Genomic DNA, 20,333 nt, shown 5'->3' with positions numbered 1-20,333 from the left:
ATCTCTTGAGACACGAATAAACAGGGCAATACAGTGACTACTTCACGTATGGTACTCAAAGATAACTTGCAATAATAGGTGGTTATTTCCATTAACACACAAAAGATTCTTTTTAGCCTTGATTTCAATATTTCAAAACACAGTTACTAATAATTCATGGAATGAAATTCACAGATAACCACAGGCTAGTGTAAAAAATAGAAAAGGAAAGTATGTAAATAAATAGATATAACTCATGGTAACAGTAAACATGAAAATACATTCTAAATTCAAACAAGATTACTAGTGATCAAATGCTGAACTGAGAGGTTCAATTGTAAATCCTAATAAGGTATGGATTTAGTTTTGCTAAGATACCACATGATTTTTCCGATATTTCACAATATCTGTGGAGATAAGCTAGTTCCAAATATGAATTGTAAATTCAATTCACAGGGCTCTCGCTATCTTTAAGACATCAACAATGTGCTTAATAATATTCTTTCTAGGAGGTCCATGGGTTCATTTGACTCCTTTTACAAACAAAAATCGTTTAATAGTGTACCACATGACTTCAAGGTTATTGTCATTTAAATTTACTCATGTATACTTCAACATTTTTACTCTTAATAGATTTTATTTTTTTTTTTTTAAAGATTTTATTTATTCAGTTTTTTCCCCCCAAAGCCCCAGTAGATAGTTGTATGTCATAGGTTCACATCCTTCTAGTTGCTGTACGTGGGACTCGGCCTCGCGTTGGACGGAGAAGTGGTGCCTCGGGGCACTCCCGGGATCCGAACCCGGGCTGCCAGCATCAGAGCGCGCGCACTTAACCGCTAAGCCACGGAGCCGGCCCTACTCTTAATAGATTTTAATTATATTTTTTAAGATCCTTGGTATCAAGAGAAGTCAAAACTGATTTTTTTCTGTTAAAACCAAAAATTTATGTCAACAGAACTCAGAAAACAGAATTTTTTCAGTAAGTTTGCACATGAATGAACTTTTAAGTAAAACCAATTATAAAATGGGGTCATTCTTAGCAATCTATTCAAAGTCCAATGACCCCAGCAATAAAGAGGAAAATGCTATTGTAAAGTCATAAAGGTGCCCACGTGCTCATCCAACTCAGGTTACGAACGTGGCCCAAGAGCATATGTGAAAAGGTTTGTCTTGACCACTTTTGAGAAATTCTGTTAGAAGGGAAGGGAAAGCCAAAAGGACAGGGGGTCTTCTCCTTCCAAATTGGGATGAAAATATATTTTACACAACCTTTAACCTGGAGAAATATGGCTACATGCTATATTCAGAATTAAGAAGAAAAATCCCCTATATCAACATCTGTATTCATGGAAAGTCTCTTCGAAGACTCACTGTGTCTTTTAGAGTCTGTCGATCATAGTTCACAGTTACCTTGATTTTTTTTTACCTGTATCAGAAAGGTGACTAGTCTTACAGAGGAGATCTAATTTTCGGTTCCACACACAAAGGTCATTCCCACCAGAGAGCCAAACATCTAGTCGCTGAAGAACAGTTAAACACTGCAAAATTCATGTGAAATGTATATCAGTTTAGAAATTCGAACATTCTTTGGTGGTTTTAAAATATGTCTACAAGTTCTTTGATACCCTTCCCTTCATGGGGGTGGAGCTTAATTCTCCTCCCCTCGAATGTGGGCTCTACTAAGTGATCAGCTTCTAACAACAGAATGTGGCAGAAGAGATGGTGTGGGACTTCCAGGATGAAATCATAAAAGTCAGGGTGGCTTCCTCCTTGCTTTCTCGTGGATCACTCACTCAAGGGCAGAGACACACAAGCAGTTTTATAGAAATACATCCACATGGCAAGGAAGTGAGGCCTCTGGACAAGAACCAGCACTAACTTGACAAGCAAGTGAGCCCCCTAGGACCCTCCAACCCCAGTCAAGCCTTCAGATGACAGCAACCTCATGAGAGACACTGAGCCAGAACCACCCAGCTAAGCTGTCTCAATTCCTGACCACAAACACAGTGAGGTAGAATTTATTGCTTTAACCAATTAAGTTTTGAGGTAATTTGCTACTCAGTAGTAGATAACTAATACACAAGGCTTAAAATAAACTGCTTTTTAAATAAAAACTGAAAATATGGCCTTAGTTTTTACGTATCTTTCTAATTACTATCTCCTAATTCTTGATTCAGGAAAGTGAGCGTTTCAAGGTCTGCTGAAGTCCCTTACATTTAATGGTGCTCTCGCCACCCACTGACTGAGTGAGCACAACGGCACGGGCAAGAGAAAAGAATAAAGCAGACAAGGGAAAGGTTCTGGTAGTCTTGCCTGGGCTGAGGGAGGGGTTACTTTTAAAACTGCTGGAATAAAAAGGGTTGAAAACAATCAATGCAGTTTATATTTCAAGAAGTCCTACCCTGTCTAACCTCTGAATTTTTAATACCAGTACGTTATTCCTTTCTATTGCCAAATAATACTCCACTGCATGGATATACCACATTTTGTTCATTCGTCAACTGATGGGCATTTAGGTTGTTTCTACTTTGGTGTTTTTATGAATAATGCTGCTGTGAATACCCAGATACATATTTTTACGTGGAGAGACATTTTTCATTTCTCTTGGAAATACCTAGGAGTGAGATCACTGGTTCAAATGATAACTGTTTAACATTTTAATGAACTGTCAAACTATTTTCCAAGGTGGCTGTACCATTTTATAATCCCACCAGCAATGTATGGAGGTTCCAATTTCTCCACATCCTTATCAATGTTATTATCTTTTAGATATCAGCCATCTAGTGTATGTGACATAGTATTGCATTATGGTTTTGACTTGCATTTCTCTAGTGACTAATGATGTGCTTCTTTTCATGTGCTTATTGACCATTTGTGTATCTTCTTTGGAGAAATGTCTTTCAAATTCTTTGTCTATTTTTAATTGGGTTATTTGTCTTTTTATTGTTGAGTTTTAAGTTCTTTATATGTTCAGGATACAAATTTCTCATCAACGATTTGCAGATATTTTCCCCCATTCTGGGTTGTCTTTCCACTTTCTTGATGGTGTCCTTTGAAGCATAAAAGCTTTTCACTTTGATGAAGTCTAATTTATTATTTTTTTTTCTTTTGTTGTGCTTTTGGTGTCATATCTAGAATACCTAACCAAAGGTCACAAAGACTTACTCTTATATTTCTTTTAAGAGTTTTACAGTTTTATCTCTTTTCTTACATTTTGCTCTTTGATCCATTTTGAGTCAATTTTTGGATATGGCATGAGGTAGGGATCCAATTTCATTATTTTTGTATACAGATACCCAGTTGACCCACGTTACTTGTTGAAGAGGTTATTCTTTCTCTTATTGAAGAGTCTTGGCACTCTTGTCAAAAATCAGTTGACCATATATGTGAGGTTTTATTTCTGGATTCTCAATTCTTTTTTTTTAATTTTTTAATTTTATTTATTTTTTATTTTGTGAGGAAAATCAGCCCTGAGCTAACATCCATGCCAATCTTCCTCTTTTTGCTGAGGAAGACTGGCCCTGAGCTAACATCTGTGCCCATCTTCCTCCACTTTATGTGGGACATTGCCACAGCATGGCCTGACAAGCAGTGCGTCGGTGCGTGCCCGGGATCCGAACCCAGGCCACCAGCAGCGGAGCATGCGCACTTAACCACTATGCCACGGGTCCTGCCCTGGATTCTCAATTGTATTCCATTGATTTCTATGTCTATCCTTATGCCAGTACCACACTGCCTGGATTACTATAGCTTTGTAGCAAATTTTGAAATTGGGAAGTTTGAATCTTGCAACTTTGTTCTTTCTTTTCAAGATTGTTTTAGCGACTCTGGGGCCCCTTGCAATTCTATATGAATTTTAGGATCAGTTTGCCAATTTCTACCAAAAGAAAAAAGCCTGCTGGGATTTGGTAGTGGTTATGTCCAATCTGTAGAACATTTTGGGTAGTGTTACAATCTTAACAATATTTAATCTGATCCATGAATATCAGGTGTCTTTCCATTTATTTAGATTTTCTTTAGTTTCTTTCAACAATGTTTCGTAGTTTTTGGTATACAAGTCTCGTATTTCTTCTTTAAATTTATTTCTAAGTATTCTACTCTCTTGGGTGTTATTGTAAATTAATAGTTTTCTTAATTTCATTTTTGGAATGTTCACTGCTAGCGTATAGAAATACAATTAATTTTTGTATACTGACATTGTATCCTGAAACCTTGCTAAGTCCCTTTATTAGTTCTAATCGTTTTGTTATGGATTTAGGATTTTCTATAAAGAAGATCATGTCACTTGTAAACAGAGACAGTTTTATTTCTTCCTTCCAATGTGGATGCCTTTTATTTCTTTTTTATTGCCTAACTGCCCTGGGTCAGAACCTCCAGCACAACGTTGACTAGAAGTGCCAAACGCAGACATCCTTGTCTTGTTCCTTATCTCAGGGAAAAGCATTCAGTCAGTCTTAAACCATCAGTATGACATTAGCTGTGGGTTTTCATAGATGTCCTTTTTTAGGTTGAGGAACTTCTCATCTATTCCTAGTTTGTTGAGTATTTTTATCATGAGATGGTGTTGAAGTCTGTAAATGCCTTCTCTGCATCTACTGAGATAATCATACTTCTTTTGTCCTTTATTCTTACTTTGATGTATTACACTGATCGATTTTTCAAATGTTACACTAAACTCATATTCCTGGGATAAATCTCACTTGGTCATGGTGTATAACCCTTTTTTATATTAGATTTGGTTTGCTAGTATTTTGCTGAGGATAATATACTGCTTTTGGTACTTGACATCTTATCAGTAGCAATTCCCAAATTCTTTATGTATTCTTCTGAAATACCATTTTTAGCATATACATCTACATAATTTAACTATTTTCCTATAAGACATTTAAGATACTGCCAATCATCCATTTATAAAATATATTTGTGATATACACTTCTATTGATAAATCTCTGCCCAAGTTTTTGATTATTTCCTTTAAAGAGTTTTCTAGAAGTAGAATCACTGGGTCAATTCATGTAATAATTTTTTTAGATTCATTCATAATGCCAAACTGCCTTCCAGGAAGACCCTATCAATTTATACTCTCACCAGCAACAAAAATGCTAATTTCACCATCTCCTTGCTAATACCAACCCTTATAAAAACTTTACTAGTTCAAAAAATAAATAATAGTATTGGAATAAGACCCTTTTTATTGATCAGTTCCTAGAAACAGTCCATCAAAGGAATTTCCCTCAAATATATTAAATTTTTTCTCCTTCCCTGTTCCTTCAATTCACGCATTTTCATCTGAAACCTAATGACCTCAGTCAGATAGCAAGAGTAATTTTTAATGAACTTAAAAGGGGCATCTTTTCAGATCACATAAAGCATAGAGATTTTGATCAAGTCAATGCTTTAATGACTTCTTCAAAGACAGTCCATTGTTAAATTGGATACAAGCACAGACTAAATGCTACTTTCTTCCCCACAAACTTTACTAAGTTGATAATTAGAAGAGCATAGTAGCATGAGATGGCTACCAGAGACACTGTCTTTTAGGAAAAAAAGGAAATACCTTGACTACTGGCACATAGCAATTCTTTTTTACATTAAAAAAAAAAAAAGCGTTTGGTGCCAGACCAGTGGTGTAGCGGTTAAGTGCGCACACTCTGGTTCGGCGGCCCGGGGTTCCCGGGTTCGGAACCCGGGCACACACCAACCTACCGCTTGTCAAGCCATGCTGTGGTGGCGTCCCATATGAAGTAGAGGGAGATTGGCACAGATGTTAGCCCAGGGCCAATTTTCCTCAGCAAAAAGAGGAGGATTGGCATGGGATGTTAGCTCAGGACTTATCTCCTCACCAAAAAAAAAAAAACACAAAGTGTTAGTTCCAATATAGAGATAGTTATCTTTAAAGCAAATGAGGAAGCATTATCTCATTTTACTAGTATCTTTCCCCAAACTTGCCGACATTATTGAAAACTACTGGCACTTTCTGAGAACATTTAAGGTAATTTCTTCTGTAGAAATCAAAGTAACCAAGTCTTATCTATGTTTGTTTCTCCAACATGTAGCAGAGTTCCTATCACGTAATAAGCCCCAATTATTATTTGTTTGTAAAATGAATGAACCTAATAGGAGTAGCCAATTAGCCATATAAGATTTTGTTTTAGAACTAAGTAATTGACGTCTTATCTTTATGACCTTATAGAAGGCAGAGGTTGAGAGACAAATAACTCCATTTTTTTAGTTCAAAGTATGAAGAAAACAGACTAGCTACTGCTATAATCATTCTGCAAGTAATAACTCTTCCTAGAATTACCTACTAACAACACACTAGGTACTACCTTTTTCCTTATCCTGCTATAGAGTCACCCTTTGCTCTAATTTCAAATTCAAACATTCTAGCATTTAATATATATGCTCCCAAAAATCTAGTCTTAGAAGAATCAAATGACTGTAGGTATATGTGGAAGAAATAATTTTTAAAACTGACAAAAGTAATTTCATCTGACTTATTAAACAATTTTTTCTGAGACAAAAAGCTTATTACCATAAAATAACTGCTTAGGATTTTACCTTTACAGTAGATTGGAAGCATGACACTTTCTGAACTTGTCTGCCAGTATCACAATCCCATACCTAAATTTATGTTAAGAAATAATTTCTAAACAAAATTTTAAAATCTAAATTATGAGATAACTCTTCTAATAATTAAATCACCAATGTTACACATTTAGGTAGAAAATCTTTAAATAAAGCATAAAATATTTAGTGTTTATACTACTACAAAAATTAATTCCTACAGTGCATCATCAAGTTAGCATAGCAGGCTTACAATCTAAAATAAGTTTGAGGTAAATTTTACTATCAAACTACTTGAAAATGCCAACAGAATGAATGGTCTGAAATACTGAATCTTTATAGACAATAAACATTGCAATTGTTTAAAGTTTAAGGTTTATTCTTCAAAATAGTCCACCATAATCTAATAAACATTGAACATAAAATATTTATACTAAAAACTATCATGTCTATTAATTAATATTTACCGAAAGCTCCCTCAACGTGCACGACATGATTTACTACTGTTTATTTAAAATAAGTAGAGGACCTCTCATAAAACGTCCAAGATTAGTTCGGCTTAAGGAGCATAAAGATTTGCACACCATTTCCTATGGTAAGATATATATTTTTACATCATGTCTGAGAACACATTTACATACAAATATATAAATATATATGTATGCATATATGGACTCTTAAGACTACCACTTGACAAAAATAAAAAAGGTACCCTCAGCATTTAATTAATGAAGTTAGTTAATAGTGAAAGCCCAAGCAGAGTAAATTTAGAATTCATTTGAGAAAAGGAAATGTCAACAAAGCAGCCTGGAATTAATTTTAACAAGAAAAGTCATTCAGCAAAGGAGATGACTCCATGCTATCATTTACAGGTAAAGTTTACACTGATACTGTCCCAGCTACCCAACTATGTACTATAAGAGTAATTTTAATAATTCCCTCTAAATATTATAGTACCTTAGAAATGGTCTAATAAAAAGAAAATCTTTTAAATTCTATTTTTGCAGAGATTATACTGAAAACAAACAAAAAAGAGCTTTCATCCATAAAATGTTTGCCTCAGTAGAGCAGTAGTAATAAAGCTACCCTGACCTAAACATGAGTGAATTTTATGCCCTTGTGATGCAACACTGTAATCACCAAAAAATATAGTCCATCCCTATTTAACCTTTTCTTGAAATTTTTTCACCTATTGGCAATCTGTCTAGAAATTATGTCAGCCGATGAGCTCATTTCAAGTGTGTCCATGAAGTATGTCTCGGTTCTGTGGAAACTGAAGAAATACCTACCTTTTGGGCTTACTCCAAAACTTCACTAATGCTTGAAGCTATTTAAACAGAATTCTCAAAACCTTTTTTTTGTGTGTGAAGAAGATTAGCCCTGAGCTAACATCTGTTGCCAATCCTCCTCTTTTTGCTGAGGAAGATTGGTCCTGGGCTAACATCCATGCCCATCTTCCTCTACTTTATATGGGACGCATGCCATAGCATGGCTTGACAAGCGGTGCATCAGTCCGGGCCCAGGATCCGAACCTGTGAACCCCAGACCGCTGAAATGGGGCTTGCGAACTTAACTGCTATGCCACTGGGCCAGTGGATTGGCAACAGATGTTAGCTCAGGGCTAATCTCCCTCAAAAAAATAAATAAATAAACAGAATTCTCAGATAAGCATAAACTTTTTAAAGCTAATCTATGATACCCCTAAAAAAAAAAATAGTAATGAAAGATTACAAAGCTCTGACTACAGTCAGACTGCTTGCCTTCTGCCCTCTACTGGCTGCATGACCTTGGGCAAGTTACTTAGCCTCTCTGCACCTTTCCTTTCTTATCTATAAATGAGAATAATAAAAATACTTCTTGTAAGGATTAAATGGGTTAATGTATGTAAAATAGAACAATGCGTGGCACACATAATCACTTTATAAAACTTTCTATTGCTGTTACATCTTAAATTTTTACCTAAAAGTATGAGGAGAAAAAAGGTAATTTACTTTTTTAAAATTGTTTTTAAATACTAAATATTAATATTAAACACTGAGCAGATGGTAATTCTGCCAGACTTGGATGTTCAGAAGGTTCTTACAGGTTGGAGCCATTAAGTTTCTACTGCTGTACAACGAACCGAAAAAAATGTACGTTATTCTCCAGTCCAACTCATCTTTGCGCCTCTAAATTGAAAAGCAAACTAGATAACAATTTTTAAGCCCACATTCCCCCATTTCCTCCATTTTATGTAACTTGATATAACAGTAACTCTGGAAAGAACAGCTTTCATTATGGGGTTTCCATCAATAAGAAGCCTTAACCTGCTATTTCTAGTCTATACTTTTCAGATGCCTAATACTTTTAAGAAGTATCTTATGAAGTCTAGAGCAAAATCATTTTTGCTAAAACAGGAATGTACAGACAGGCCCCAAGAGGCTAGAGACTAATAATGCATGTACTGGTCCCTTGGGTCACTACGGCCATCTCACCATCTCCCAGATTTAAGGATATGATAACTGTTTTATCAGCAGAGGCTGTCAAGATCAGTTGATTTTTTTCTTCACAAGCTTCCAAGGAAGGAAACGTAATAATAGCTGTTATCTTTTGAGTGTGTCCATTGAGTTCCAGAAGTTTTTCTCCTGTCTGAAATACCAATAACAATGTTAACAGGCTCATATTTCACAACTTAATCTTAAATGACAACATTAAGAAGAACCACCATGTAGAAAATACATCCCATTTGAAATTACTTAGAGCTTATAATTCAACTTTAAGCAATCAAATACAATCTAAACAGGCGATGAAAGAGAGCCACAATTTTAAATATTTTCTAATAGAAAATACTAAATTTTAGCAAATCTTTATAAGAAATTTAAAGTTATTCTTTCCATATAGTTTTAAGAATATAACTGTGTAAATCAAGCATAAAAATATCAATAATTTAATCTATAGGAAAAAAGTAGGGAGTCCTCATTATCCAAGTATTTGTTATCTAAGTCTCCACAGTTATAAAGTTGAGGAAGGAAATACAAGTCAGCATAACAACAACAAAACGCATATCTCTCTCTCTCCAATGACACATCAACCGCTCAGAAAGTCAGGCTCCACTCTCTCTTTAACACCAACAGCTATTCCCACCCATCCAACATCCATCCATCAGTCTCTCACTGATTTCCCAAGGAGTAAACACACAAAAGCATAATGTAAATATAACGTAAATTGCAAATCTTTCCAAGGTTGCAGGATTTCATAAACATGGCGAATGTCATGTTAAAGAACTGCTTTACTCACAGAGCCATTGAAAGAGGCTGGGACAGAGTCAGACCAGTAACAATACAAATAAGGGTGAGAAGATACATGCTTCACAAGAGAATAGTTGGAGTATCAAAGGATTAGGAAGAGAGGCTCTGGAGAAATTTGGTGAAGCCTTAAATGTTTTTGAAAAAATAAGCCTTTTATTATATTACTACTAAAGTCAAACACGAGAAGAAGCATTGTCAAACATGCTATCATACAATTTTGAAAGAAAAATTGTCTCCCACAAAAAACATTTGATTTCATTTTCAGAATCAGTGCATAGTTGCTGATAACTTAAATTTTGTTCAATATGATTCAAAATTTTCATAGTTTGCATTTGTTTCTCAGGAAACAATCTTAATTAAAAAATTTCTCTATTATATTTCTCTAAATATAATATATATTATACATTTCTCTCTATATTAATATTCTCTATTAATTTATCTATTATGAAGTATTGGTCCCCACTTTAATTAGATTTGTCCTAAGCAGCCCTTCTCAAGTATTAGTCTCAGTCTACTGATATGCAAGAACGCCCCCAGATAATGCTTACAAGTGCATACTCAACTATACAGTCATGTCTTTATTACACAATCCACATGGAATCAATACACACCTGAGCATTCCACACAACTACAATTCCATCATCACCAGCAGATGCAAATCTGGTTAGGGAAAAAAGGTCAAGAAAAAAAATTACTGCTGACATTTAAGTGCTAAGGTTACTAAGAACTATCAGACCTTATTAATAGTATTTTGTCTTACTAATATTAATGCAGATTAATTTTTTAAGCGAATTTATGGAATACTTTCTAGGTTTTGTGCCAAGTACTGAGGATCCAAAGATAAATAAGGCCACTCACAGAGTTACAATGAATAAACTGCTAGAAATGTTAAGAATGAGGGAGATCTATAAATGGTCTTTAAAGTCTTTCCTTGCTTTAAAATGACATGATTAAACCCTGTCTTAAGTGACACAAAACCGAGCTGAGGACCAGCTTCACTGATGGGAAGTGATATTCCAGGAGTGGAACCAAGGAATCATGTCCTTAGAGAATTTCATTATTCCTATTATTCTCTCTGTAAAGATATTTTAATTCTACTATTTAAAGCCAAGATCTCTCCTTTGCTCCTCTTGGCTCTTTGGTCTTTCCATGTATACTGTATTCTTGGTTTGGAAGGTTTGGGTTTTTTTTTGAGGGTTTTTATTTTGTGCATTTTTTAGTGAAAATGCTTGAAATGCAAAGAGGTAAAAGCAAGTTTGTTTCACAGCACGAAAAAAGAGCTGCGATGAACTCAGTTATAGCGTCTCTCTCCTCCCACTCACTATATGTAAAGGAACGAGCATCTACATTTTGTAGCGTAGAAGACATCCGTGACACAAACACTATCAAGAAAATAATCTGTGGTACAGGAGTCATCCCCACAGTGACTGCATTATAATAAAATCAAGAAAGCACTGTTCTCAAGCAGCGTCCCAGCACAGTGATGTACAGCAATCACACGGTAAGCATGACAGGTAATTAGTTATTATTATTAATGTAGTACACAAGTCTGTAAATGATTCTTTAATGAATCAAAATCCATTCAAAGTTCGCATAATATCACTTGCATTCACTTGAATTCAAGGTTTGCTTTATTTGAATAGAAGAGAAGTAAGTGGTATTACAGACAGCCAGCTATGAACCGCATATAACCTGCCGCTTATATTTACAGCTATTAATAACGATAGTCTACCAGCAGCTGCGGCATTTAGAAAACTTGTACTTCCTTGCAAGATTGTTAGTGGGTTTCACAAAATCTGGGTATGCCTTGAATGTCTTCATTAACGTAAACAGTGTTAGCCATACATGTATCACTGGGGAAAAGTAGAGAACTGATACACTAGGACACAAAAATTACTTTGTTCCTGAGAGGATCTGTTCTAACGAAGTTTACCCTTATATGAGACCCATAAAATCTCACTACTTCAGTCATGTAATACTTTCTCTAACACTCCAAACTGAACTTCAAGTTCACATTTCTCATGCTCGGTTTCAAAGTCTCATATGTATGTAAGTGTGGTCTTCACTGGCTCTGACAATCCCCATACTCAGTACTCACTTCAAAACCCTTTGATTACATCTCCTCCTGTAGGAGCTAAGAGATTATCCAGGAGATGAGACACTGGTCAAATACAGTCTGACAAAGTCTGCTAACAATTTTTTAATATAGAACTACGTAACTTTTTAACAGAAAGGACCTTTAAAACTTCTTAGGTAACAAGCTAGAAATCACAGAGTTATTTAAAATCCATGTCTAACATTTATTCTTTTTTCAAAATTAAATATATAAAAGATCTGGAAATTAAAAAGGAAACAATCATTTCTAAATTAAAAATATAATTTCTTATGCTTAATTACATATGTTTTCTGAATCACAATACAAAACAATGCCTTGAGTACCAAAAGTAGTTGCTAGGCATAAATCTTTAATAGCTATGTTTCTAGGCCTATTGATTTCTTTTTATTTGTATAGTGATGGTGGGGAGGGCAGGACTCAAGGTCTTAAGTTTTCTTTGGTATAAAACATCAATTTCTATTGATTCTTGAAACTCTTATAATTGCTTTTCTCCCTTTTAGAAGACTGCAGGTTTAAAACACATACTTTTTTCTAACCCTGATTTTTAACTTCTCATTATTGTTTTATCATGTCTGAATCTCATGAGTTCACAATGAGAGATGATTGAACGGTTGAGTTTAGAAATGAGATATAGAGCATTTGACCTCAAACTTTAATTCAATCAGCAGTGACCAAAAGTTAAATCTAAACAATGCTCAATAGTAATGCATGAAATCACAGCCAATTTTTTATTGCTCAGAGGTCAATTACCCAGTTGGTGGATTATTCATGCCTTTCAATTCTCTCATATCTTCTATTGCTGCCCTTTTTTTTTTTTTTTGCCATTTCAGTATTTATTATTACCTCCTCTAAAGAGGAAACATGAAGCTTTAAAACGCAAATCAGTAGAACTTTGCTACATGTTAGTCCCTCTCATAAAATAATAAAGGATTGGGAGATCATTCACGAATTACAATTATCCATTCTACTAGGGTGGATAAATGAAAACTAGCTGCACTCTGTCAGTTTATCCTAAACTAAATCAGTTTATCCTAAGCAGTCAGGCACACACTGTAGCCATCTTCAAATCAGAAATGAAAATTCAACCCAAGAATTCCTAATAGTAAGATACATTATAATTGCTTAAAAGAAGTAATGAACTATAAAAAAGGAGTAACTAAAATGTCAATAAGGTTTAAGCTATTCAATGGAAGAACAGTGGCTGTATAACCATAAAATTATATACACACAATTTTTTTAAACACTTGAAATTAACAGAATCCAAAGATTCAAGTCTAAAGATAAGGTTTTAGGAGAAATGCTTTTTTTACTGATTAGCACAAAATGTATTTAATGAGATTTCATGCTAGGTGTTAGGGAAATGCCAACATCAATTACATGTGGTTCTTGCCTCAAGATCCTAAAATTCAGTGATTGTTTAGAAATGTACTGTATTTCACTGAATCTAAGACATCATCAATTGCAAGACATTCTATTATTTTATGTACTATTAAGGAAAAAGTGCTGCCAGTTATAACCAAAAGACACCATCAATTACCTGATGTATCCAGATTTTAGAGACGTAAAAATAGGCTTTTTAGAATCAATGAAATATAGTAACTGCCATATTTATTGATCTTTATAATACAGCACTTTCTAGTCCAATCTCTGATTTATCTCTGGCAGGTTTAAAGCACTAAAGAAATGCTTTTTCAATGAATAAAGGAACAGATAAACAAACATTTAAGTGTTGCAAGGGCTCTGTAAAATTTAGCTTCATTAATAGTATTAATGTAACCTCGCTTTTTCCTTTTATCACTAATGTATCAATATATTGTCACAACAAAAATAGAAATTCAAAAAATTTAAAACCCAGAATCCCACCACACACAAAAATAAACTCCTGGTCCATGTTTTTTTTTCATGTTCCTGTCCCATTCTTAAGCATATCCTTTAAGTTTTCTTAACTCAAAACCAAGTCTTTAAAAATACTTGTTGAGACTATATAATTGAATGACTAAGCAAAAACTATACACATGAAAAAAAGGTTAACGAGGTGAAGCATGGTTTAATTAACACCTATAGCAGAGCTTCTAAAATGTTCCATCCTCTCCTCCCCTAATTATGAGAACTAAATTTATTGTGAGAGTTGATGATTCATTCATTCATTCAAGAAATATTTATTCAGCACTAACTATATATTAAGCATTAACTTATATATATATATATATATGCTTGGTTCTGAAAGTCAAGATCGAGATACTTCTTCCCCTTGAAGAGCTCAGTCTACATTAATAAGTAATGCTACAGGGTCCAGATCTTGAACCCATTGAGAATTCTCATTTATACTCATTTCCATTTATAGAAATCATTCCCTTTAAACATCTTCCCTTTGAACATCTCAGAGAAAGTACTCTCATTCTTGTCAACTGTAAGCTGAAAGTACAGCAAAGCTTCACAAAGATTTGTATAAAATAAAATATTTTCACCAGTAATTCCTAGGTCCATCACCTAAGTGCTTATTTAATAGTTCTTATTCATGTGAATTTATTTCAGTTAAGTCAAAGGTGCTACAGATTCAAATATAACCTTAGAGGACATAATAAAAAGCATAGCCCATAAACCTGAATATAAACCTTCCTGTATTCAATATCTACATAACCAAAAAGCACTGGAAAAATAAAAATAGAACATTGTTATGGCAATACAGAAAACCCTGTGGTTAACTAACTATCCATCTAATCCACAAGAACTTTCTAATATATGATGCAACTAAAGTAGTATATCTTTTTTACAATAAAATAAAGTTGAAAAATACTACAATACCAGAAACAGATAACACTGGAAAATAACAAATTTTTCACTTAAAATATATTTTTACTTCTCTTGTATGCTAGAACTGCTTGAAGAAAATTAGAGAAATACGTAGATAGAGACTTGAAGAGAAGGTGAAGGGAACTTCAAAGCATTCTCAGGAGCCATAGACATTGATGTCACTGATTCTTTCATTAGATCTACTTGAATATCAAAATTATTTTTCCTTGGTTAAGAAAAATGTATATATTAACACAACTCTAGTATCTGAATGTCTAAGGTCCTTTTTTAGCTCACAAACAGTATGAAGGTGGGAAGATTCCACAGTTCCTATGGTCATTTGCAAAGGGAAGACTTTTGGTAAATTCTCCCCTCCCCCAAATCACAAATAGAAAGCTAAACTACACATCAAGTTTACAAGTATTAGATACCAAAAAATCCCTGTGACTTCTATTAGGGGAAACCTCCAATCCCCTGAGCTCAAGTTTCTGTGAAGGAACTTCTACCACTAGAGATACATCCCGGGCGTCTGTGTCCCACTGATTAATAAATGAGTTGGAGAGAATGAATTAAGCATGCTCAGTTCAGACCCTTCTGGGTTTTCTCTGAGGATGTGTCTGTTCATAGAGAGGGAACATTCTGGTTTGCTCTTATTTTTGAGGTAAGCCTACATCTGAGTGGGGGGCTTGCAGATGTCCAGTTGTACCAGTGATTCAGTGAATAACTCTCCCTAACTCAGGGCGAAGTATCAGGAAACCCACTGTGGCTGTATATCAAAGCCACATCCTTTAATCCAGCTTTTTGCCTTTAATCCAGCTTTTTGCCAGTTGTTGCTTGTTAAGCTGATACGTTCACGTCCATCTGTGTAATTCTTGCATCACATAATATCTAAGAAAAAGTTTTACTTTATACTGAAACAAAAATACCTTTTAAATTGGCATTTTTATTTGCTCCATATCAAATATACATTATTTTTAAACTTTTCATTATGGAGAACTTAAATATGTCTAAAAGGGGAAACAGTATAACAAAAAGCCCCAGGCACTCATCAGCTGTCTTCAATAATTATCAGCTCACAGCCAATACTGCTTCATCTGTACCACACCCTCTCCCCCCTCCACAGATTATTGTGAAGCAAATCCCAGTCACTCTATTTCATCTCATCAGTAAATATTTCAGTGTGTATCTCTAAGGACTCTTTTATATCACAACTAAAGCTAACATTTAATTCCTTAATGTCACCACATACCTAGTTAGTGATCAAATTTCTCTGATGGTCTCACAATTCTATTAATGTTTATTAGAAGCAGGATCTAAATAAGGTTCATACATTGCAATTGGTTGATACATCTCTAAAGTCCCTTTTATTCTACTGATTCCTTCTTGGTATATTTTTTTCCTTGCAATTACGCATTTGTCTTACAGAGCTCTCAATCTGAATTTTGCTAGCTACCTTCCTGTGTTGTCATTTAACACGCACCTCTGTCCCCTGTATTTCTGGTAAATTAATAATCTAGAGACTTAGATTCAAACTTGACTTTTTGGTAAGACCACTTCATAGGCAGTTTGTGTACTCCATCAGGAAATATAATTTCTGGCGGTCTTTTTTTTTTTTTGAGGAAGATCAGCCCTGTGCTAACATCTGCCAATCCTCCTCTTTTTTTGCTGAGGAAGACTGGCCGTGAGCTAACATCTGTGCCTCATCTTCCTCCACTTTATATGGGACGCCGCCACAGCATGGCTTGCCAAGCGGTGCATCGGTGTGCGCCCGGGATCCAAACCAGCAAACTCCGGGCTGCCACAGCAGAGCGCGCACACTTAACCGCTTACGCCACCGGGCTGGCCCCCCGGCGGTCTTTTTTGTGTGTGATGTTAACAGCCATTGATAACCATTGTCTAAATTTGTTATTCTATTAGAGATTGCAAAAATTACAATATTCCAATTCTATGATTCTTCCTAGCTTGAATTCTTCTATAAAGAGAAATTTCCTCTTGTCATTTATTAATGATCCCAAGATACAGTTTATATAGGAAAGGCAGTACAGATCTTGACTTGCAGCTATCCCTCCAAGAGAGGACTAGCCCCCCCAGCTATGAGGGATGTGATTATCTGCCTCCAGCTGGTGACTTCAGGGTCCATTTAGGCTTTCAAGCCAAAGTCATACTACCTCAGTTGGCCCCCAGCCACTGGGACTTGAGCAAGGTGGTGGAAGCCAGGGGCACACTCCTGGATGACCCTCAGCCAAGGACTAAGCAAGGCAGGGGGAAAAGTCCTAGTTATTTCCGTTCAACGCAGGGCTCCTCCAAAGGGCATTCTCTCCCCCAGAGCTCCCCCTTGGGCTTACAGAGACTCTGTCAGATCTGCACCACAGTCTGAGGCAGCGCCCCTTGTCCAATTCCGCTTCCTCCCTTCTCCCTTGATTGGCGTTTCTCTCTAAAGAACCTTTTGCATGCTTAACTCCATTTTACTGTCTGCTTCCCAGGGAATCCAGGTGCTAGGACGATCTAAATCACCTTGACTATAGATTTCTATTCTCTGAATGTTAGTGAGAAAGATATTCTTAGCTTAAGAATATTTTCTTAAAGATATAACATATTGTTTGTTGTTAATGAATTATCAAACTGTATTGAGTTTGTTTAGTTTCTTGTGAATGTACAGCTTCACAGCCACCCCAGGGGCACGTTTTGTTCTCCAGTCTGGTATTTCATGGGTCATCTGATTCTTTTCCAGTCATGATCACCATCCTACATAACCTTGTCTGTTTCCTGGAGGAGCAAGGAATGGTCAAATGAGCAACAGAGAAAACTATTCTTAAAATGTGTTAGGAATTCAGTTTAAGTTTAATGTGTCAAATGCCAGAGTATTACATGCAATTTTATCACAGTCCATTTTTTGGAAAACTCTTGCTGAGGCTTAGCTTTCTTTAATGATCTCCCAATCAATATGACCCTCACTTCATGTTCAAAAAATACTGAAGAAGGAAAGAAAAGGCAGCTGTCTGTTAGGTTATACAGGATTTATTCGGTATCTTCAAAAACCAATCTGAGAAAATTTTACACTCACTGATTTTAGCTGAGCCACCAAGAAAACAAGAAAATCCCTCTGCAAAATTCGCAATAAAATGATATTATCTAAAGACTTGAAGCGTGAAACCCGGATTACAACAGCTCACCAAAAAACCAGAATGTAACATCTACAAAAACTAAATAAAAACATGAAAAGTAAAACAATATAATATTTATTTAAAAACTGAAAAGGTATTTCTGTAATTTAACAATGTATAAATAAGGTACATATGTAATGGTAAAGAAAATTCTAAACTATCTAAATTTTTAAATTAAGAATGAAAACGTTGAGCTCTTAATTCTACTTATAATAAAAATTTATACAGTTTGTAGATTTTTTTATGTCTTTCTTACCAATAATGACTCTTTCAGTTATTTTTTTTTAAGTACACTACAGAACTAAATTTTTAAAACAAAACACAGATTGAAAGTTTTACAGGTCTGCGACTGACAGAAAAACTTCATACCTAACTGTATGTAAATTTCGACACAGTAATGACTTGAGTACATAAAATTAAATGTGATTCATGAGATAATATCTTCACCTTATTGCAAAAGCCAAAAAGCAGGCTTTTTCACCTCTTCTAGACATTTAGACTCACCGTGGTAGATGGCAAACATGGCCGCAAATTATTCTCCCTCCCCATATATACACACCACTGTTTGCAATGAGACTTAGATGTTTCTCCCACCAAGAGGCAGAGTTTATTTATCCACTTCCTAAATTGGTGCCAGCTCCTGACCTGCTTTGGCCAATGAAACAGCAGCAAACGTGATGCAGAGACTTGAAAAGAGTTTAACATCGTGGCTTGCCCTTTTGCTGGTATGAGAACTCCGTGACCGCTATGCGAGCAAGCACTTGGGCAGCCACAGGGAGAGAGACCCCTGTCTTCCCAGATGAGCCCACCGGCTTAGTGGACCAGCCAGCCCCAGCCAATCTATCTGCCGACCACAGATACGTAAGCGAACCCAACCAAGACCAGCCGATCCTAGCGCAGGTGAAAAGCCCACCCAGCTGAGCTTAGCCCAAAGTGCCATCCTGCAAAATAGCGAGCTAAATAAATAGTGGCTGTTTTAAACCACTAGGTCTGGAGTGATATTTGACAGAGCAATGATAACTGATAGACTCATCTATAACGTTTCACTGTTTACAGAACATTTACTCCCTCGTTGAACAACTGAAGTATACAGAAGTACCGCTGTGGGGAAAAGCAATCAAATACCAGCATTCGTACAACGATCATTATTCTACAACATGGTCTTTTCCACAGATTTTTCTTCTAACTACGTAATAAGAATAGCCAAGAGGACACTTCAGAGGACAGATAGCAATGAACCCGGACTCTTAACTGCTAATCTCTATAAAAATTTAAAGACCACATCCTGAAAGTATATTGTATATTTTTTATTTTACTTTCTTAGACAAAATGATTTCAGGATTCATTAAGGCACAAATATTAGTGATTATGGTCTAAAATATTTGGGTTTTTTTTTTAACCTACTTAGCAACTGACTATGGTAAAATATGGTATAACAAAACTTTAGCTGTCCAAATATCCCATCTTTCCAGAAATGTTTAGTTTCAAAGACCTTACTGACTGACTGACTGACTAGAGCGTCTCTTAGGACAAAGCAACAATGAATATTACTAAAAAGGCTAAAGATTATTATACTATGGTTAACATACTATGATTTGGTTGGCTTACATCACAACAGGAAAATAGTGTTGACAGGCTAGTAATATATATAAGAGGAAATCTTTTGAAGCAAAAGTTGAGGAACACGTTGTTGTATAATAATTTGTCTGGACTTTGTTCCTGGTTTCTAGAAGGGAACTGGGCCCCTCAGACGTCACCTGAGTTGATGCTAACAAGAGGACTCATGTGGGCCCCTAGACAACTTAAGAATGGGGCTGGCCATGTGGGAAATATGAACCATGTCATTAGAGGGTTGGGGCTTTGAGCCATGGGATATCAGCCCCACCTCCCAACCTGGGGCGTAAAGAGAAGGGCTGGAAATTGAGTTCAATTACATGGTGAAGGATTCAAACAATCATCACTATGTAATGAAACCCCAATAAAAACTCTAGACACCCAGAGCTCGAGTGAGCTTCCTCGTTAGTGATACACACTGATGTGCTGAAAGTGTGAGCACCCTGAGGACACAGAAGCTTTGCATGTGGGACCCTCCTAGACCTTGCCCTACCCGTCTCTTCATCTGGCTGGTCCTGACTGCATCCTTTATAAAAAAAACTGCAATCATAAGTATAGTGCTTTCTTGAGTTCTGTCGGTCGTTCTAGTGAACTATCAAACCTGAGTGGGGGGGGGGGGGGGAGCCAGCCCAGTGGCGCAGGCGGTTAAGTGCACGCGCTCCGCTGCAGCGGCCCGGGGTTCGCCGGTTCAGATCCCGGGTGCCCACTGATGCACCGCTTGGCAAGCCATGCTGTAGCGGTGCCCCATATAAAGTGGAGGAAGATGGGCACGGATGTTAGCCCAGGGCCAGTCTTCCTCATCAAAAAAAGAG

At 36.0% G+C, this 20,333-nt stretch overlaps 1 protein-coding gene across 1 annotated transcript in view; it reads right to left on the bottom strand.

The window, feature by feature from the left end:
- WDR41 (WD repeat domain 41) overlaps positions 1-20,333 on the bottom strand; it is a 43,901-nt gene that overhangs the window by 19,862 nt on the left and 3,706 nt on the right. The window contains exons 3-6 of the mRNA XM_004420434.3: positions 10,446-10,494; positions 9,044-9,175; positions 6,542-6,604; positions 1,406-1,517 (exon numbers count right to left, since the gene is read on the bottom strand). Of these exons, the coding sequence (XP_004420491.2) occupies positions 1,406-1,517; positions 6,542-6,604; positions 9,044-9,175; positions 10,446-10,494 (356 nt within the window). The remainder of the gene's footprint in view (positions 1-1,405; positions 1,518-6,541; positions 6,605-9,043; positions 9,176-10,445; positions 10,495-20,333) is intronic.

This window comes from Ceratotherium simum, chromosome 4 (assembly GCF_057802395.1).
Source record: "Ceratotherium simum simum isolate JZ-2026a chromosome 4, ASM5780239v1, whole genome shotgun sequence".
Lineage (NCBI taxonomy): Eukaryota > Metazoa > Chordata > Mammalia > Perissodactyla > Rhinocerotidae > Ceratotherium > Ceratotherium simum.
The sequence above is the reverse complement of the archived record's forward strand: the minus strand, read 5'-3'. Positions and strand labels throughout refer to the sequence as shown.